A 22,410-nucleotide genomic window follows, 5' to 3' on the forward strand; every position below is an offset into this window, starting at 1 on the left:
TTTTTACTGGTTTTTTCGATTTTTTGGATCGGATTTTTTCTAAATGGCTTTTCCAATCCATTCATATTTAATTCTAGGCCTAGTTTTTTGTTTAAACCAAATTTCCATTTCTCTCTAGTGGTTTTTTGTTCACATGCGGCATTTTGACATTGATTTTCTGTTTTTTTAAATCTTTTTATCTGATTTTTTAGAAATGGTTTTTTCAGTTCACTCTCAGTCCGTTCTATGTCTAGTTTTGTTGTTTAGTTAATGAAAATTCTTTGAATTGTACGCCCGGACTTGTCCTGCTATGTTTTTTTGTTTCTTGTCGCTGACACCTGAGCCCAGGTTGGTTGGTTCTAATTGGAATGGAATTATACGCCATACGTGACTGTTTTTTCGAAAAGAAAATTGGGCTGGAAAACAATGCATTTCTGGTTAATTAACCCTAACCCATCATATTAACAGGAACTGGTGACACCTGACCGACGTCTGGTAAAACAGGAGATAATGACAAAATCTAACAGAAATGGATACGAAGAGAGATTGTTTGTTCTATTCTCAGATGTGCTCATGTACTTCATGGTCCTATCAGAGAACAGCAGTTATTTGTTCAAACAGAAGATGGAACTCACTTATGTTCAGGTAAAGAGTCATAAGTCATCTCGTGAATTTATTCGAATCTTTTCCCCGTTTGGGTCCCCCCCCCACCAGCTTAGTGTGGCATATTATTTTCATCCCCCCCGACGCACGTGCCAAATTTTTAAGATAATTATCTGCAATGTAATGACACATGCTATGTAACACTGGGGGGGGGGGGGGCACAAAAGGAAAACATCCATCTATTTACTGTTCCAGAAATTTTCTCATATCATGTATTATACCCATTAACCCACACAATCCTTTGTAAAAATATTGTGTTTTCTCATGATAAAAATTTCCTCCGTGATTATTTTTGAAATGATTTTTCATTTGCAAAAATCAAAAAAGCAGGCAAAACTCTATTTTTCTGTTTCAATTTTTGAGCAAGAAAAAAACATTTTATGCAGTCTTTTCTGTTTTTGAAAAGATTACTTTTTTGTATTAGGAGTAATATACGATGGCTAGTTAATGTGGCCAATAGTGGGTCATTTTCATACTGTAATTGTTTTTTACCAGATTATTGAAGTTAAATAAAACATGGCAAATAATCAAAATTTTCATTTCTAAATTGCATTGAGATGGGTTAAAATGATGGCTACCACTGCTCGTTAGGTTTAGATCTTTATTCTTATGCATGTTTCATTTCTCAGTACCGCAAAAAATGAAGATTTTTTTGAACTCGCCCAGTTGACTTTCAGCCTGAATCTGACCAAATTGCAGTCGAAAAATTGTTTTATTCTTATGTGTTAACCCTTTTTGCTTGATTTATCATCTACCTTTCGTCCATTTTTGGGGCAATAGCATTACAAATTTAAACATAAATGATATACACCTAAATCGGTTACGTCCAAAAATTGTACGTTTACGGAAAAAAACTGACAAGATGAATAAGCCAAATTTTTTCTTTGTGATTCACGCAAAAAATCATGTATTCTTAAAACTATATTTTGTCTTTACATTCGATATTTTGTGTATGAGCATACGTTTTTTTTGTCTACTGACCCACAAAAACTATCCTGTTACACGAAAAAAGCATATATGCTTATATTGCGAAACATCAAATAACTTTGAACTAGATCAATCAATCTGACTAATCATCATTTACAAAATAGATGTATGTTCCGGGAATGAGGTGTCTATGGCGTTTATCTCTTAATTCTGAATGAATTGTTGTTAACAAGGATTAGAAATCATCACATAAATTGCATTTTTTCTATCGGCAAACCCTGCAATACTCGAGGGAATGGTCTTCATCACAGGGAGAACCATAAGCACTTCACAACTCACAACTTATCTTATATTTGTAAAATTAAAGAAAAACAGAAAAATATTCAAGTTTCTCAAACTTTGAGTTTTTAAGAAAAAATTGTAAGAATTACGTTGGAAAAAGTAAGTGCGGTGACATAAAATTTTAGAAGACCTTAGTTCCGCAAGCTCCATTTTTCACAGACAAAAAAGAACATTGTTAATTTCCTCTGATACACATAAGAATTAAATGCAAATGGTAAAAGAGGCAATATAAAGTTACGAATATCACATTATGTACAATTATAAAATCATTAAATTACTTAACTAAAAAAATGACCTTACATTAGTAAAAAATGGCCTAAAATGCGAGCATAAAATGTTCTCAGAAATCTGTATGTACAACATGAAAATTAAAAATAAAAATAAAATCGAATGCTCTCAAAGTGCAAACATTACTCAATTACTGCAATTTCAAGCTGCAGACTTTACTCAATTACTTACAATCTGCAGTTGTTATTTTGAGGGTTATTGATAGTCCCATTTCCGGTTTTGGAAACAAAATGCCACTAAAAAAACCCACCCAAAATTAGATAGTAAAAAACCCCACGGAATGAAACCCCCAAGGAGAAAAACCCAAAGGAATATAACCCCAACTTGACTGTCAAAGAGATGTAGCTTCAACCAAATTGAATTAAATGAATTATTTTCCTTTTAGTTGGAACCTTGATTGTTGATTTCGAGTTTGCTAACTGATTTTATCTATTTGAGTACCAATTTTAAAATTATCTATAGCTGTAGTTTCGTAGACAAAGTATTAGGACTAAACATCTAAACTAAAAATTGACTAAAAAAGTAAACTAAAATTAACGCGACTGCAAAAGATGTGAAATGATTGCTAGAAAATCCCAAAATGGAAAGCAAACTTGTTTGAAAAAAAAACCGTTTTCTAATTTGAATCTTATAAAACTCTTTTGACATGCATAGTATACAATCATTTTGACTTTCATTTATTAAATTATTATACAAACCCTCAAACCCCAAACTATCAACCACCATATTTTATTTGATATGCAAAATGATAAGATAACAAGTTAGAACACTATTGAGATATTGCATATAAATGATATGACCAAAGTTCTATGACTAGAGAGCGGTTAAGGATTATAGAACAATATCGGGTGGAGACATTGACTTCTATTTCAGGTAGAAATTCACAGGAACAAAGAAGACAGAGAACTTGTAATCAGGAGCAAAGACAGGTAAATTAGGATCTTCCATTTCAGTGGGAAACTGTGCTCGTTCATTTAAAGTTCTAATCTGAGTTGAATTGAATTGAATTGAGTTTCATTTACCAGCTACATAACATTAATTAAACAAAACAAAATTTAATTAAAAGACTTTACGCCTGGAGGGACCCTTCGCAATCTATTCGCATTCAATTTTTTTGTTTAAAGTTTTGTTTGTCCGGGGTTATTTTGAGACACAATTGCGGTGAGATGACCAGTATCGGAAAGAATCCATTATGTCCTAACTTGTCCCTGTAGTGGGCTGTATCCCTACAACAACGGGCCTTGAGCTATCAAACTTGGATGTCTCCCGGGCCGAGGATTTTGCCGAAAAATAACGGGGAAACTTCTACCATTTCTCTTGTTTCTTGTCCCATTTCTTGTCTCTCAAAGGTTATTATCCGTTGAAATATATATTTTTTGCAAAGCAATTTCTTCTAGCTCAAGATTTAATAGTTGAAGAGATGTTTAGTTATCTTATTTGTTTTTGATTCATGAGATAATATCGGGAGTTACCAAAAAAATCTTAATATCTTATTTCTCAACTTTTAAAATTTTTAAAGAACTCCTTGAAATTCTGTAATATTTGGTTAAAAACTAGCTGGTCTTTCCAAAATGCAACATGTTTCCTCTTACTTCTACTTTTCCCTAAATCAGTAAGCTTACTTACTATCCGCAAATTTCTTAAAACGTTTCATTTTATCAGTTCTGAACAATTGATTGCGTTCGTCCGTTTTTTTATGTTTGACCAGTATTTGACCAGTTATTTTGACGCAACCCCGAGGAAAAATAACCCCAGTTATTAAAAAATTCAAAAACTTGCAAAAGAATACATACTTCTTGCAAAATTCTTGCAAGTTTTGAATCCTGCTTGCCAGATTCTTGCAAGATTTTGAATCCCCATGTTTTTGTTACCTGGATGCAGTAGGTGACTGGTCCAGCTGAAAATGAACGCTAAGAACAAGAAAGTTATTTAATGTCGAAAGAACCTATTTTGATTTTTTCTAGTATGCTCTTTCTTTACCCTCCTCCTTTTTCATTCCGGGCTTGGGACCGGCAGTGTCAGAGTTACATAAAATGGCTATAGGAGATTTGTGCAGAGCACTAGGCAAAAAACCAGGCTCAAAATGCTGTCTCGAAAACAAAATTGAAAACAAATAAACAGAACTGAGCACATAAATTAGCTAACACTCCCATACACACATGTATACACACATAAACATACACACGCACGCACATTCACAAAAATACACAGATGTTGTTGATTTAACTGTGGTGATAGAACTGCAGAACAATCTCAAGCTCAAGCGGTGCAAAAAGTTTATTTGTTAACATCTGGTGTATCCCATTTCTTTTTGCTAGATACCAAGCATAACATTCTAAGACAGAAACATGTTATCAATTAGTTAAAAATTTCGCTCTTTTGAAAAGTTTTTAAATTTGCTTTGAAACTGAACTTTCTTCCAGGCCATCTACAACGCTACCATATCTAGGCAAAACAGTTTTAGATAGTAAAAATTTGTGAACGCTGATGTTTAGATTGATACTGTAACTTGTGGTTTTAGAAACAATCAAAAGAAAAACTTTTTTTTCCAATTGTCTCTGCGATAGAGTTTTGTGTAAGATGAGAAATAATTCGTTAATTTAATTGTTAAAATACCTTTAGCGTAAGTATAGATGTTAATTGGGGGACTGCGATGTCTCACGACACTTGTTTTTAGCTGAAATAGCCTGTATATGTTATAAAAGATGTAATGCACTTCTTCATCACTTGCTAATGAACCATATACCTTTTATTTGATAATTACCTGAACCGACAAACCGAAAGGCCATTTTTTAGTTTAAAGGGCACAGTGACTATGGCGCCACTCACTTATTTTCAGCTAAAGACTCAAGAATGAAGAATGGATTTTGTCAAGATTTTGAAAAGATGTCCTTTCACTGTCTCTCTCTTGGTTTACTCGAAGATGGTTGCACTATGCCTAAGTCCGATAGATGTTGACCAATTTAATAAATTTTCAATGCTAGTTTATTTAAGGAAGAAGAAAGGTTGAGTTTATTCAGTTTCTTTAAATTTTTTTGTTGTGCATGCTTCAGTGATTAACAGGAGCTAACTTTCTAATTAGAATGGTGGCCAGGTCGTTTATTTGTTTGTTTGTTTTGATTGTGTTTCACGAACTGTACTCCTGTTTTTTTCAAAATTTCTAGAATATGATCCAAATTCAATATTCGAGCAAAAATGTGATTTTACTCTTATCTCTGTACATATTTTTGAATTATTTGTTCAGGTCTGTGACTGTGATTTGTAAAGATACAGAACAGCAGACAACGTGGTACGAAGCAATCAACAAAACCTCTAAAGGTAAGTCAATATGGAAAACATTTGCACTAATGTAGTAACAAAGAACCCTTAGAATGACTTTACAATTTACCTCGGAAACTTATGAACCGGCAATGTTTTATATAGTTAGTCCCATAAAGCTGCAACACCATCGAACGTTTCAAAGGTCAAAGGTCAAGTTTAAGACATGTAGATATCAGCATTTTGATGTTCAGTTGCATGTCCGAAGCTATTCAAACGTTCGCTTGCGCTGCAACTTTATGGGACCGACAATACAATGCCACTAGTGCCCGAGACCTCAAATCAAAAATTTTCATTCACGTGCTAATTTTGGTTCAAAGATCTATTCTGTCCCCCCAGTGTTGTTTATGACCCCAAGTTACAAATTATTTGTTGTTATAATATAGCACGTTACTATGTAAAATAATAGCACGTGCGCGGGGGCATAAAAAATATAAGCTCACTAAGCTGGGGGGGGGGGGGGGGCAAAACAGGATAGAGCCAATAAATCTAATGAAATTGCTCTGTTCAATGAATAGTAGGTACGTTACATTATGCTTGAACAAAATTGACCATGCGTATCGCATAGCTTGATAAACCTTAAGTAATGGTTAGAGGACTTCTGGCGTTTATCGCGTTTGTTTACGAAGCGGTTCGAGATATGAGGTTGTAGCAAAAGATTATTAAAGTCTGTTCCCTGTTTTTTAACTAATGGTTAAGTGACTCTGCTTGAAGTCACTGAGAACTTCTGGGCTTTATAGAGAACCGCGAAGCGCTTCGAGATATTCAGTCAGAATTTCGAAGTGACTTCTGCAGAGTCACTTAACCATGCTTAAAACACAAAACGCGCCCGTTTTAAAATGACGAAAGTCAACGGAAGTCAACTTCTGGCTAAGAAGCAACTTCTGGCATCTTAACTTCTGGCACTGCAGACTTTCGGCATCTTAAAATGAGCACGTGAGTGTTTTAACATGATGCATATGATCTTGACATGTCTTGCGAAACATTTTTGGCAGTTCTTGATAAGACCCTGCATCAGGCTGCAATGGTATGAATAGTCACAGTTAAAATTGACAATTGGCGTGACCAAAAATCGGCGGTGCTTAGCTAACACTTGGAATTTCAAAACCTTTGGGGGGGGGGGGGGGGCTATAATAAGAAAGACCCGAAATTTCGGTATCTCGAAGATACCCGAAGTATTTATTAACGGGTTTAGCAAAAGCCCGTTTTAGGCCAAATGAACTAGGATATGCAAAAATTGTTGACAGAATATTGGTTCTATTTTTAAACTTAAAGTACTATTTAATAAGTAATTAAAAAGTGTAGCGTGTATTAATTGGAATTATTTTTAGAGCACAAGGACAGACTGAGGTCAATCGGTCAGCTGGCAGAAGGGGATGCAATTGGCCAGACAGCACCAGTCTGGATCAGGGATGACACTGTCTCTGCTTGCCAGATTCCTGGCTGCAAAAAGAAATTCTCAACTTTTAACAGGTGCCATTAACATTAAGAAAAACGAATAATTGAATTTTAAAATGCCTGAAGTCTCCAGTGCCAGAAGTCACAAGGCCAGAAGTTCTTTTATACATAGCCACCCGGGTCAAGATGTCAGCGCGGTTTCAGCGCATAGTTTTGTAAGAAATGCGCTGAATGCGCTGAAATTATGTAAGACATGTGCTGAATGAGCTGAAATGCGCTGAAATTTCGAGATGGCGCTTAAACTTTAAAATTTCAGCACATCTTCAGCGCATTTCTTACATGATTTCAGCGCATTTTCAGCACATTTCTTACATAAGTCTCAGCACATTTTTCAGCGCATTTCTTACATAATTTCAGCGCTTTTCATATCAAACGTTTTAATATTATAAATTCAAATTAAATGAGAAGCATTTCAGTTCTCAATATCGCAGTGGATTAATTGATAGATGAGACACAATGATCGGGGTTCGAGCTTCGGAGCGAAAGAAAAGAGCTGAACCTTTTGCAATTTCAGCTGAACTTTTTAAAATTTCAGTGGATTTCATTGCATTTCTTACAAAGTTTCAGCACTTTTCAGCGCATATCAGCGCATTATTATGTAAGGTTTTTGCGCTGAATTTTTTGAAAATTGAGCGCATTTCAGCGCATTTTTTACATAATTTTTGGAAATTTTCTCGACCCGGGCAGATGTTGGCTATCCATAAACTTTCGGTTTATGTATAGATTATGTGACTCTGCTAGAAGTCTATGATAGAAATTCTGGTATTTACATAGAACCGGGTAGCAATTCGATATGTTCAGCCAGAACTTTGATGTGAATTCTGCAGAGACACGTATTCTGCTTAAACACGCAACCTGCAAATTTGAAAATGCCAAGAGCTAAGGAAGTCAACTTGTTGCGGCTGCTCAAGAATCTCAGCGGAACCGTTATATCACAGCCTGGTTCTCGAGTTTTACGCCGGCCTGGTTCTTCACTGGGCTCGATGCAATAACGATCTCGCAGAAATAATTAGTCGCTCGGACGTATTTAAAGGACTGTAACTTTAATTTTGTTGATTGAAGTTAAGAAAATCCTAAGTGATAATCTATGTTCAACCTCGTGCTGAAGTTTGAAAGGCTTCAACCAGTAGCTAGTATTGTTGCAAACTTCTCGTCAAGTGAGCTCAACTAACTTAGAACTCGCAAGATCTTAAGATCTATCAAAACTTAGCAAAAAAGACTAAAGTTATTAAGAATCAAATTTTAGTCTATCTGAGAGCCAACTGCTCTTGTTAACAGTTTCTAATGATTCTAAATACAATACGGTTTGACTAATCAAACACTTTGGGTTAAAGTAAATAATCAAAACTTTATCGATTATAACATCATTGCTACTTGTCTCTGATTGGTTAATCAAGAAAATGATTTAGGTCATTGTTTACATAGTAAATGTCAAATTACTGCAATGTTTACTTTTGTTGACATAAGCACGGATGGTTATTACGTGGCTCTAAATGCCTCGAATTTACGGTATTTCACCTATAATGATCATCTAAAATATCATAAAATAAACAACTTACGAAATTTAACAATATATAACAAAATATCGAAAAATGCCAATTTTGCACCATATAAGTGCTAATAGACACACTTTTGGGTCTGATGCAATAGCGTTCGTTGGTTCCATGAGTAGCTTAGAGGTAATCCTAACCGTCTGCCATAACCTCGGGCTGCTCGGGTTTTGCCTTCCCAAAATCGGGGGGGGGGTGGACAAATTTTCGGTCCCAACTTGTAAAATTTTTCAGTTTTGACCATTTTTGAGTTTTGACAAATTTCAAGTTTTTTCAGTTTCAAAAGTTATTTCTTGCTGTCTGATGGCTTTTGTAGCTGATTTGAAGTGGCGCCAACATCGCCGGCCCTGTTTTCGATCTCGGAAACACCATCGTAGAATACTGGCGCTAACTTCACGACTGGCCGGTTTAGCTCTCCATGTGCCATTTTGACTCTCGCTGATCTCACAACTCCGTCGTTGCCAGTGAAGATCTCATTGATTCCAAGTTTGTATTCACAGCGTTTCACAGAGTCATCTACTAGCCAAACAAACTTGCCTTCTTTAAGGTTTCGCACATGATCTTTTGACCACTTCGACCTTTGGTTCCATTGTGGAAGATATTCACGAGTCCATCTTTTCCAGATCATGTCGGCATATGCTTGAACCGTTTTGAAAGATTTTCTCAGGTCGTGGTAGCGTTCACTGGATGGCATGAATGGTGCACTCGCGTTCTCTCGTCCTAGCAAGAAATGATTAGGTGTGAGTGCTGTCAAATCTTCAGGGTCGTCACTTACTTGTGTCAGTGGTCTTGCGTTGAGAGTCTGCTCTACAAGACACCTTGTTGTGCTGAGTACCTCGTCGGCGAGGCTTCGGTTGTCCAAGAATGTAATTATGACCTTCTTGCAACTTTGAACCAGTCTTTCCCAGATTCCACCAAAGTGAGGAGCTCCGGGAGGATTGAAATTCCAAACAATCTTTTTCTGTGTTAAGTCACTCTCAATCTTTGCTTTGTCCTACTCGTTCATGAATGATTTCAGCTCATCGGCTGCTCCAACAAAATTTGTTCCGTTGTCACTGGTGATGGTATTCGGGTAGCCACGTCTTGCCATGAATCTTGTCACTGCAGCTAGACATGACTCGGTGTCCAATGACTGTGCGACTTCGATGTGTACTGCTCTGGTTGTCAGGCAAGTGAAGAGGCAGCACCATCTCTTCAAGGTAAGTCCTAGGAACTTGACTTCGAAGGGTCCGAAGTAGTCGACTCCGGTATGGGTGAATGGGAACACATGTTCATCAAGTCGTTCTCGGGGTAGATCCGCCATCGGTGGGTGGATTGGGTTGGCGTTCCTGTGTCTGCATTTGATACATCTTGACTTGATTTTTCTTCATACATTTCTCAGCCCGATGATCAAGTATTCTTGTTGAGGCATGTTGCTTACGTATTCTGTGACCTCATGTAGGTTGTCTCGATGTGCTTTCTCCAACAGAAGTTGTACAACTGGATGTTTTGCTGTTAACAATATTGGATGTTTTGCATTGTAGTCAAGGTCTGAATGCTTCAGTCGGCCTTTCACTCTAATTGTTCTATCTTCCTTTATGAAGGGTGACAATTTGGCAATGTTTAAAATTTTGGAGATTTCTTTGCTGTTTGCTATAGACTTCGAAACATTCGGGAAACTTTCGTTTTGAACAAATCGAAACAGTATTTGCTCTGCTTGATGAATTTCGTCTGCTTTGAGGGTACCCTTCTGCTTTGCCTTGAACCTCATGCAGTAGGCAATGAAGTTTTTAATTCGATTGAAGGTACTGTATCGTCTCCAGTCAAATAGTTGTTCTAGCTTTGTTTCTGTTGCTACAGTACTCGTAACTTGCTCGGGTTCGAGTTCGTTCACTTGACACCACGGCTTTGGCCACTTTTCTTCATCTGCCTGGAGCCATGCCGGCCCGTTTAGCCATACGGGCTCCTTGAGGCCTTCGATGGACATTCCTCGGATTCCGATGTCGGCAGTGTTTTCGACACCTTTGACCTGTCTACATTGATCCATCGATGAGTTTTCCAGTATTTCCGCTGCTCTGTTCGCAACGAATACTTTTTGTTTTTTGTGCGCTGCCGGTAGCCACTGTAGCACTGTTGATGAGTCCGTCCAATGAAAGATTTTGTCAATTTTGACATCATGTTCATTGAGTATCTGCTTTCTGAGCCGAACTCCGTAGACCGCCGCTTGAAGTTCTAGCTTCGGTATTGTCATATGTCTGATGGGTGCCACACGGCATTTCCCTATTACATATGTCAGTTTTAGAGTTGCTTCATCTTGGAGATATGCCACAATGCACATTGCTTCCTCTGATGCATCTGTGAAAATTTGTAGTCTCAAGCTTGTGTATCCGTTTTCAAAATAAAGTCGATTTATTGACATTGTCCTTATTTCTCTCAACTCAATATATAACAAAATATCGAAAAATGCCAATTTTGCACCATATAAGTGCTAATAGACACACTTTTGGGTCTGATGCAATAGCGTTCGTTGGTTCCATGAGTAGCTTAGAGGTAACCCTAACCGTCTGCCATAACCTCGGGTTGCTCGGGTTTTGCCTTCCCAAAATCGGGGGGGGGGGGGGGTGGACAAATTTTCGGTCCCAACTTGTAAAATTTTTCAGTTTTGACCATTTTTGAGTTTTGACAAATTTCAAGTTTTTTCAGTTTCAAAAGTTATTTCTTGCTGTCTGATGGCTTTTGTAGCTGATTTGAAGTGGCGCCAACATCGCCGGCCCTGTTTTCGATCTCGGAAACACCATCGTAGAATACTGGCGCTAACTTCACGACTGGCCGGTTTAGCTCTCCATGTGCCATTTTGACTCTCGCTGATCTCACAACTCCGTCGTTGCCAGTGAAGATCTCATTGATTCCAAGTTTGTATTCACAGCGTTTCACAGAGTCATCTACTAGCCAAACTAACTTGCCTTCTTTAAGGTTTCGCACATGATCTTTTGACCACTTCGACCTTTGGTTCCATTGTGGAAGATATTCACGAGTCCATCTTTTCCAGATCATGTCGGCATATGCTTGAACCGTTTTGAAAGATTTTCTCAGGTCGTGGTAGCGTTCACTGGATGGCATGAATGGTGCACTCGCGTTCTCTCGTCCTAGCAAGAAATGATTAGGTGTGAGTGCTGTCAAATCTTCAGGGTCGTCACTTACTGCTGTCAGGGGTCTTGCGTTGAGAGTCTGCTCTACAAGACACCTTGTTGTGCTGAGTACCTCGTCGGCGAGGCTTCGGTTGTCCAAGAATGTAATTATGACCTTCTTGCAACTTTGAACCAGTCTTTCCCAGATTCCACCAAAGTGAGGAGCTCCGGGAGGATTGAAATTCCAAACAATCTTTTTCTGTGTTAAGTCACTCTCAATCTTTGCTTTGTCCTACTCGTTCATGAATGATTTCAGCTCATCGGCTGCTCCAACAAAATTTGTTCCGTTGTCACTGGTGATGGTATTCGGGTAGCCACGTCTTGCCATGAATCTTGTCACTGCAGCTAGACATGACTCGGTGTCCAATGACTGTGCGACTTCGATGTGTACTGCTCTGGTTGTCAGGCAAGTGAAGAGGCAGCACCATCTCTTCAAGGTACGTCCTAGGAACTTGACTTCGAAGGGTCCGAAGTAGTCGACTCCGGTATGGGTGAATGGGAACACATGTTCATCAAGTCGTTCTCGGGGTAGATCCGCCATCGGTGGGTGGATTGGGTTGGCGTTCCTGTGTCTGCATTTGATACATCTTGACTTGATTTTTCTTCATGCATTTCTCAGCCCGATGATCAAGTATTCTTGTTGAGGCATGTTGCTTACGTATTCTGTGACCTCATGTAGGTTGTCTCGATGTGCTTTCTCCAACAGAAGTTGTACAACTGGATGTTTTGCTGTTAACAATATTGGATGTTTTGCATTGTAGTCAAGGTCTGAATGCTTCAGTCGGCCTTTCACTCTAATTGTTCTATCTTCCTTTATGAAGGGTGACAATTTGGCAATGTTTAAAGTTTTGGAGATTTCTTTGCTGTTTGCTATAGACTTCGAAACATTCGGGAAGCTTTCGTTTTGAACAAATCGAAACAGTATTTGCTCTGCTTGATGAATTTCGTCTGCTTTGAGGGTACCCTTCTGCTTTGTCTTGAACCTCATGCAGTAGGCAATGAAGTTTTTAATTCGATTGAAGGTACTGTATCGTCTCCAGTCAAATAGTTGTTCTAGCTTTGTTTCTGTTGCTACAGTACTCGTAACTTGCTCGGGTTCGAGTTCGTTCACTTGACACCACGGCTGTGGCCACTTTTCTTCATCTGCCTGGAGCCATGCCGGCCCGTTTAGCCATACGGACTCCTTGAGGCCTTCGATGGACTTTCCTCGGGTTCCGATGTCGGCAGTGTTTTGTAGTCTCAAGCTTGTGTATCCGTTTTCGAAATAAAGTCGATTTATTGACATTGTCCTTATTTCTCTCAACTCAATATATAACAAAATATCGAAAAATGCCAATTTTGCACCATATAAGTGCTAATAGACACACTTTTGGGTCTGATGCAATAGCGTTCGTTGGTTCCATGAGTAGCTTAGAGGTAACCCTAACCGTCTGCCATAACCTCGGGTTGCTCGGGTTTTGCCTTCCCAAAATCGGGGGGGGGGTGGACAAATTTTTGGTCCCAACTTGTAAAATTTTTCAGTTTTGACCATTTTTGAGTTTTGACAAATTTCAAGTTTTTTCAGTTTCAAAAGTTATTTCTTGCTGTCTGATGGCTTTTGTAGCTGATTTGAAGTGGCGCCAACATCGCCGGCCCTGTTTTCGATCTCGGAAACACCATCGTAGAATACTGGCGCTAACTTCACGACTGGCCGGTTTAGCTCTCCATGTGCCATTTTGACTCTCGTTGATCTCACAACTCCGTCGTTGCCAGTGAAGATCTCATTGATTCCAAGTTTGTATTCACAGCGTTTCACAGAGTCATCTACTAGCCAAACTAACTTGCCTTCTTTAAGGTTTCGCACATGATCTTTAAGTTTTCACAACTTTCGTTGACCTGTCTGTCTCTGGAATGTGTGACTTGACTTCTTCGTCACTTGTTATTCATTTCGTCAAATTGAATCCACCTTTGATGAGGATGTCTCTGACTTTCTGGTAGATTTCAATCGCTTCTTGAGGTGTTCTGACTGACTTGAGGAAGTCGTCCATGTAGAAATTTCGCTGGACTGATTTGACAAGATTTTCGTTTTCTTTCGCGTTATCTTTCGCCACTTGATGCAAAGCGTAATTTGCACAAGTCGGCGAGCTCTTCGCCCCAAAAACGTGTCGTGTATACTCATAGACTTCTATTCTCTGCTCTGGATCTTCTCTCCAGAGGAATCGTAAACAACGGCTGTCATCGCTCGGGACAGCAACTTGAAGAAACATTGCTTCTATGTCGACCGATAAAGCTATTTGGTGTTCTCGGAAGCGAAATATAATTCCGATCAGACTCTGCAGCAGGTCTGGCCCAGGTAGAACTTTGTCGTTAAGGGCTACACCTTGATACTTTGCTGCTGCGTTGCACACTCTTCTGACTTTTTCCGGTTTGTGCGGGTTTATGACGGGATGATGTGGTAAATACCATTGCAGTTTGTCTTTGGTTTCTTTCAGTTCAGCTTGATCTACTTTCCGAACGTACATCTGTGTCGATGGTTTCTTGGTAGCGCTTCTTTAGCGCCTCGTCTTTCTGTAGGCGTCGTTCTAAGGACTTGAGTTGCCCCATTGCAGAGTAGAATTTGTTTGGTAACTTCACTTCGTTCTCTCGCCACAGAAGTCCAACTTCGTATCTTTCACCGTTGAATCGGGTCGTTTGTTCCAACGTCTTAATTGCTCGTGGTTCTTCCTTTGAATGTCTGGTGACATCGCAGTTTGAAGCGTAGGACTCGATATCCCACCACTTGCTCAACTGGTTTGCTAGTTTATCATCTACAATTGAAGTTGCTGTGGTTGTGGTTGCAAGAGTTGCTGCCTGCTTCGCTGGCAGTGGACCACTTAGGGCCCAGCCAATTTTTTATTTCACTGCCTATGGTGCAGCTTTGTCTTCTGGCTTCTTGAATTCAAAAGGGTGATGAATGTCGTAACAATCTTGTCCAAGAATCACTTGAACATCGTTTAGATTGAAGCTCTGATTTGGCAAGTTCCTCAAATGTGGGTAGCGGTCTTTCAACTCTTGCAGCTCCACAATCTGGTCACCCAACTTCAGTTTCTCGTGCACATAGAATTGCACTGTTGTCAATGGTCGAGACTTCTCATGCGCTGAAACAGCTATCGGCACTATTTCCGTCTTGGCATCTTGTGATCCGTGAATCCCTGCTACTGATAGAGATGATGTTCGGCCTTGGAGTTGGAGTTTTGACACTACTGATTTGTCCACAAATGAGATTGAGGATCCCGAATCACACATTGCTAGTACATTTAGGCTTAAGTCTCCGTTTGTCAGCTTGATTCGTACCACTGGAAGTCCTCCTTGGGTGATGTTAGTTGCTACTGCAGTTGTAGCATCTGAGACATTCTTTGCAGTTTCCTTCTTCGTTAATTCGTTGTGCAAAAGTCTGTTGTATCTCCTTCCACAGCTGGGTACACTACATGTCCTGCTTTTGCAGTCCTTCGACATGTGGCCTGGTTTCAAACAATTGAAACACAGTCGGAACTTCTGGACATACTCTCGTCGTTCATTTACTTTCAGTGATTTAAGCTTTTCACACCTCCAAATAGGATGTTGCCCGTCTTTGAAGGGACATTCGAAATTCTTGTGTTTGCTCGACTCTTCAGCGTTTGAAGCAAAGGTACTCGTCTTCGGTTTATCACGGCTTTGAAATTTGTTTCTGTCAAACGACGAGCTTGTCTGTGCTAACAAGTTCTCAAGAATTGCAGCTTTGGAGGCAAGCCACTCTTTGAAAACAATCAACTTGCCTCTCAGTAGTCGACGATCTTGCATGTACTGCAACCACTGTTCTCTCTGTTGCGGAGAAAGTTTTCTCGTTGTTGAACTTAGCCCTCCTTCTGATTCTAGGTCGGATGTATATCCAAGTTGAGTCAAGGTGTTCACTACATTTGTAACCACATTTGCAAACCTGACGATGCTCGTAGAATTGTCGTGTCGAATTGGAGGATGAGTATGTATTTTCTTGAATTGACTATGACATCTGATCTGCCATACTTCTCACAGAGTATATCCCAAGCATGATAGTATGATTGCGAGCTGAATCCCATTCCCGATATCGCTGCTTTTGCTTGACCCGTGAGACTGATCTTCAGGTATTACATCTTTTCTGTATCGCTGATTGGCTTTTGATGAACAACAACATCAAAGAGACCTGACCACTCTGGCCACTCCAGAGGATCTCCTGAAAACTCAGTCAGTTTTAGTTTTGGCAAGCCACTGGTACCACTGCTTGGTACTGGTTGATAAATGACTTAGGGAGTGATGTGATTCATTGTGCTCCTGTTTCTGCTCTCGGCAGACCTGTTTCGAGAGTTGTTAATGGGACTCTGACTCCTGTTTCTAATTTGGATTGCCGACGTTCCCTGCTGCTGAAACGTCGTCCTTGTCAACGGCGCTGCTGGTGGGTCCGTTACTCTAATTTATTTACGGACTTCTGTTTTCTTGAGAATGCTCGGTTCTGTCAGTTGCGTTGAGAAGAGTCTTTCGCCCGGTTGGAACAGTGGGGTAGTTTTCGGGTAGGTGCTGAAACGTTTGTCAGCTCTGTCCTTGGTGACATTCGCTGGAGGGTCGATAACAACATTTGGAGAAAGTGGCCGTCTATGGACAGACTGTTGAGCCACTGATTCTGCCCACCCTGCTGTTTTTTCGTGATTTTATTTTGATCCAACACTTTCTATCTCATCTGCCGCTGATCCAGATGCTCTTGAGCTTCCTTTGGTCAGCTCAAGTTTCATACGTCTTTCTTCTTCTTCTTCCTCTGCTTTCTTTTTTCGTTTTCAAGTGCTCGCTGATGCTGTCGAAGACGCAGTTCATCTTCTTGTTGTTGCATCTTAAGACGTAACTCTTGTTCTTGTTGTTGTTGTTGTTGTTGCTGTTGTAAACGTAACTCTTCTTGCTGGCGACGAAGATCTATTTCTTCACGCTCCTGCTCTAACTCCAACTGGCGCTCTCGCAGTCGTTGCTCTGTTTCTTTCTTTGCTCTTAGGTTTTCGAGCTCCATTTCTTCGATCTGTCGCCTTCTCGATGATCGCGAGTTGCCGATACTGGGTTGTTTTCTGCTTCCATGTGTAGCAGAATGCTTGGAAGAGACCTCGGCGTTCTCCTCAGCGTTTTCTATTGCTCCATTTCCTGTATCAATTACAGTTTCATCGTTTGGGTCTTTGTCACCAGTCGATGTAGTAGTCACTAACGATGTTTGGTTTCCACAATCCTTGCTGAGCCTGTACTGTTTGATCAAGTCTTGATAGTGACTCCTAGCATTACTGAAATTCGTAAACCCACAGTGACAAGCTTCTGTCTTCAATAATCGAAGACATTCTGGGAAAATTTCATCTAGCCTTTCTAATAACCGTTCCGCCTGACCACACATTATCTGTTTTTCGGATTCGCTTAAAATTTCTGCTTTCATTTTCGTTTCTAGCTCTAACATTTCGTTCTCGATTGAAACAGAATCTTCCAAAAATTTGTACCATTGCAATGTGTCTTTCCGGTAGTCGACAACTACTGCGCGACAATCTTCAATGTCTCGGCGATCTGGTACGTTGTCAACTACCCATCGCAAAACTTTACTCTTTTCTTCTAACATACGCTTGGTGTCATTGTCAAAGCTTTCAAAATACTTTGGTTTTAATAGTGACCTCTGCTGTTGTCGGTTGTCTTCCAAGTTGTCGTACGTCTCGAAGAAACGTCGATAAGCACCTTCGGCCGTCATTGTTTTGTTTTCTGTCAAGTAGTCTTCTAGCTCGTTGAGGTGTCTGGAGAAGGACTTGAGTAGGTCAGATTGCTCTTTCTCTAACGTCTTGAGTTGAGCACTCGCCTTCCAATCAGCTGTCTTCCAGTGTCTGTTGGGACTTTTGCTTGCTATCGTTGCTGGTTGTGTTTTAGTCCACCAGGTTGAATCGAAGATTCGTTGCTGTTTGTGTAACTGCTGTTGTTGTTGTCCGGGTCGGCGGACCAAATGTTGCGGCTGCTCAAGAATCTCAGCGGAACCGATATATCACAGCCAGGTTCTCGAGTTTTACCCCGGCCTGGTTCTTCACTGGGCTTGATTGACTAACGATCTCGCAGGAATAATTAGTCGCTCGGACGTATTTAAAGGACTGTAACTTTAATTTTATTGATTGAAGTTAAGAAAATCCTAAGTGATAATCTATGTTCAATCTCGTGCTGAAGTTTGTAAGGCTTCAACCAGTAGCTAGTATTGTTGCAAACTTCTCGTCAAGTGAGCTCAACTAACTTAGAACTCGCAAGATCTTAAGATCTATCAAAACTTAGCAAAAAAGACTAAAGTTATTAAGAATCAAATTTTAGTCTATCTGAGAGCCAACTGCTCATGGTAACAGTTTCTAATGGTTCTAAATACAATACGGTTTGACTAATCAAACACTTTGGGTTAAAGTAAATAATCAAATATTTATCGATTATAACATCATTGCTATTTGTCTCTTATTGGTTAATCAAGAAAATGATTTAGGTCATTGTTTACATAGTAAATGTCAAATTACTGCAATGTTTACTTTTGTTGACATGAGCACGGAGGGTTATTACGTGGCTCTAAATGCCTCGAATGTACGGTATTTCACCTATAATGATCATCTAAAATATCATAAAATAAACAACTTAATAAATTTAACAATAAATAACAAAATATCGAAAAATGCCAATTCTGCACCATATAAGTGCTAATAGACACACTTGTGGGTCTGATGCAATAGCGTTCGTTGGGTCCATGAGTAGCTTAGAGTTAACCCTAACCGTCTGCCATAACCTCGGGTTGCTCGGGTTTTGCCTTCCCAAAATCGGGGGGATGGACAAATTTTCGGTCCCAACTTGTAAAATTTTTCAGTTTTGACCATTTTTGAGTTTTGACAAATTTCAAGTTTTTTCAGTTTCAAAAGTTATTTCTTGCTGTCTGATTCTTTTGTAGCTGATTTGAAGTGGCGCCAACACAACTTCTTGAATTGGGATGTACTTGGTCTGTACAAAAAAGACCAAGCAAGCAACAATCGAAATTAGTTGTGATATAATTTGGGAAAACTTTGAATCATAGCCGTTAGAGAAGCATTCGGCAGCAAAAATAATGACAAGAAGAACATTTGCAATGGTCTTAACAAAATTTTTACTCAAAAAGGCAAAACAATAGGAGCAAAAATTCCTACAGAAATAGATAAAATGGAGCATAATTTTGAAAACCTTGGAAATATTATTTGAGTTGTCAATAATTTAAACCCATAAATCATCAGGTCCAAGAGTTGTCAAAGCTTGAACTGTGAAACTTATGCAATTAGGAGGTAATTCAAAAAAATTTATCAAGGTCGCATTCAAAACAGGCTTTTTCCTACTGTTCTTGAACACATTCGAGTATCTTTCTAACCAGAAGAAGGGACTATCTATCATTTTGACTAATTATTGCTCAGTTTCGGTGATTGCTAAATGTACTAAAGTTTCCGAGATAATACACTTAATCCAAATGATGGACTTGCTCAACCAAATAAGACTACCAAAACAATTCAGATAAGAAAACATTTTGACTTTGGAAACAAGAAAACAAGCAAAAAAGCACATTTCACAGAAAAAATGATTATGATTTTTTTGTAAAATAAAAATTTCACAAAAAATTCTCTAAAGAAGCAGAGCGGATTAACTCTTTCAAACCGACAGTTTATCTTTTAGTTTTGTTTTTGATTTGTAGAATCTAGTGCAATAAAAGTGGTTTCAGGCAAACATCTTTATGAACCATGGTGATCCCAAGGGCACAGTTCTGTGACCCCTAATTTTTGTGGCTTTTGTCAGTAATTTCTCAGTAGAAGTGAACAATTAAAGCGATGCTATGCAATTTACGGTTTTTACTGGTAATTTGTGTCTATGCTGACTGGGTTAAAATAACTGAAAAACTACTGGAAATGTTAATCAATTGTAAAACCAATTAATAATTAATTTTGATAAAAAACTGCTTTTTTTTCTAAACAAAAGTGAAAAACGTCCGATCTTCTATATAAAAAAATATCAAACACATCAACAAATTTATCTTGACTGCGAACTGACATTTGAAAATTATTTATATTGTGTACAGCACAGCACGACTGCATCTATTCGCTTATTATAGAGTCAAGGGATGAAGTCGAATGTTTCCAATTCAAGTGTACTCTCACATCTCATAATACAAATTTTGTTGGCTGAAAAATAACAACACAGCGTATTAATCGCCAAATAAATCTGGGTATGAAAAATTGCGATACGCATTGACAAAATTAACCACTGTTGCGATCTTCTGCTCAAATTGTTGTTTCATCTGCTGTATTTTAAATTTCAAAGTTCAATATGCTTAAGCTCTGTACAGTTGCATTAAATCATCGTAAGCATTTTTTAAAACTTGCTATTTTTTAAAAGTGGTAGTTGTTTCAAAATCGAAAGTGGTAATTGTTTCAATATCAAGATATTTAGATGCCTCTATGATGTTTCTATACAAGCTACGGTACAAAAAACTACGCGTAGGGTAGATTCTGCCCATTAAATATTATTTATGCTAAGGAAGCATGATTTGAGTTAACACCAGAAAATGGTTTTAAAAAAATGACTTTTAGCTAAATTTTTTCTGGTCTCTTTCAAGTGATATGAGAATACAGTTGAAGTTCAATGTTATTTTACTGTACGCAGTTAAACAAAAATTTTCCTTGATTCTACCAAAGATGCTTAAAGCTCTGCCTGACTTTTCTACCCATTCCGCAAACCACCATCAAAAGTTCTCAGCGACATCATCGTGGTGATCCCTTAACCTATGCTTCCTTCTTAGGCCAAGGAGTTACCGAAGAAATTGTTTTGATCAGTAGAAGCTACGCAAAGTTTAGTGCTGATTTTATACAATTTCAATATTTTCAGCGCAAAATAATTTTTTTAAAAAAAGCAATTTGAAAACTCTCTCACTGTAACTTGAACCCTCAATCTCTCGATTACTACCTTACGCAGCACGAATTAATCTTCTTTCCAGTAAATGATCTCAACTTTTTCCACTATACTCTAAAATTTCTCCATGTTCATTGTTTTCCTCGATTGCACTGAGCAACGTGTCAACTAGACACACAAGAAGGAAAGCCTAAATAATTTCATTAAGGCTCTCCCATTGCTCATTACTGCGGACGAGGAAGACAATAAGTCAGTTATCATTAATCTTTTAAACAGCTGCTGTGAATAGTTGGTTTCAAATTTTGGTCTGCAAAAAACTTGAATTCCAAATAAAAGTACTATGCCAACGGGAGTGTTGGGCATATGTACAATTTAAAAACCGTTTCGCTGTGGAAAATAACGCATCAATTATTTCGATATTAATTGAATTTAACGTCTTTCTACGATAAGCTCCCATAACATAGATTATGAAACGTTTTAAAACTGCTTAAGTAATTGGGTCCTGATTTTTCCCAGATTAGAACTTATGGCTATTACTATTTGGTATAGATTTGATGATATCATTCCAAGTTTCTATAATTCTGGCGAAAAAGCAGCTCTTAGGGTCATTTGATTTATATTTTGTACCCCGGAATGGAGCATATTTGTTCGTGTGTTTTTTGGTATTTCAGTGTAGGAACCACTATTTTTATGAAAGCTAAAGCTCAACTCGATATAACGTGGTTCAAGTAAGTGGCCCTTTAAGTCCCCAAATGGCATTGAATCGAAGTATTTCATACTTTAACTTTTAATCATGAGATGTATCATTTTTTCTGTTGAATCAAGACTTTATTGCCCAGTTTAACTATTTCTCAGTGAAAATCGAAGTAAACTTTTTATATCACTCAATAGGATAGACCAGCCACTAGTTCAGTCATAAGTTCAATTCTCGTATGAACCTGGAAAAGAGCTCTCAGTTGCTTAAACTGCTCATATTCTACACGCTATTTTTCGCAGTACAATAGTACAATTTTCAAGTCCTCTTGGTAGTTGTCAAGGTTTATGTCGAGAAAAACTTTTACATTTTTGTCAAAAGGAACTCCAATGGGATCATGGTGTTCTATAAAATCTTATGTATATAAAAAAGAAGTTGGAAAAGACATCTTAGGCTAATTGAAGCACTTTTCGCTGTTGTCCATAAATTGGCGTTACTCCCCTATCAGTCAACGAGATGACCTCGTCCCGTTGTTGCCGGTTGAGTAGCTTAACGTTTATATTTAAAATTCTTATCAATAAAATTTCAGACGACTATCATCCAAATCATACATGATTCTGGCACAAAGCGTCCAGATTTTACATTTTGCAAAGTTCAAAAAAAGTTGACTAAATTTTTAGACCGGACGCTTTTGTTCTGTTATTAAGTAAACATGATTCGATGCTTTCTATACCAAGAGCCTTCATAAGTTCAATTTTATTACTTCTTGCAAGCTTATTTGTAAGAACCTTGCAAAATCTTAAAAGGTCAGCTTTAAATACAAAAATTTGGAAAGTTGAAGGTTGGAATGTTCGTTTTCATGTTTGCAGGTACCACCACTGTCGCTCATGTGGTAGAGCAATTTGTTCAGAGTGTTCTAAAGTGGCATTTGTGCCCTATAAGCAGAGGAGGGACAGGGTGTGCATTCTGTGTTATATGGAACTGGAGCCCAGTCCCTCCGAGTCGGCCTTGAAGTACCTGGACAAGCTCAAAATGGTCGCTGACAACCAGAAAAAAAGTTGGTTTCATTCTTTAACATAATTTAACTCGCATGATT

The 22,410-nt window shown here is 38.5% G+C and overlaps 1 protein-coding gene across 1 annotated transcript in view; it reads left to right on the top strand.

Moving 5' to 3' along the window:
* Positions 1-22,410, top strand: part of LOC142352950 (FYVE, RhoGEF and PH domain-containing protein 6-like) — a 62,265-nt gene that overhangs the window by 25,866 nt on the left and 13,989 nt on the right. The window contains exons 9-13 of the mRNA XM_075405108.1: positions 448-624; positions 3,073-3,128; positions 5,444-5,517; positions 6,849-6,990; positions 22,184-22,371. Coding sequence (XP_075261223.1) covers positions 448-624; positions 3,073-3,128; positions 5,444-5,517; positions 6,849-6,990; positions 22,184-22,371 — 637 coding nt within the window. The remainder of the gene's footprint in view (positions 1-447; positions 625-3,072; positions 3,129-5,443; positions 5,518-6,848; positions 6,991-22,183; positions 22,372-22,410) is intronic.

Source organism: Convolutriloba macropyga, chromosome 14 (genome assembly GCF_964194025.1).
Source record: "Convolutriloba macropyga chromosome 14, txConMacr16.3, whole genome shotgun sequence".
Classification (NCBI taxonomy): Eukaryota; Metazoa; Xenacoelomorpha; order Acoela; family Convolutidae; genus Convolutriloba; species Convolutriloba macropyga.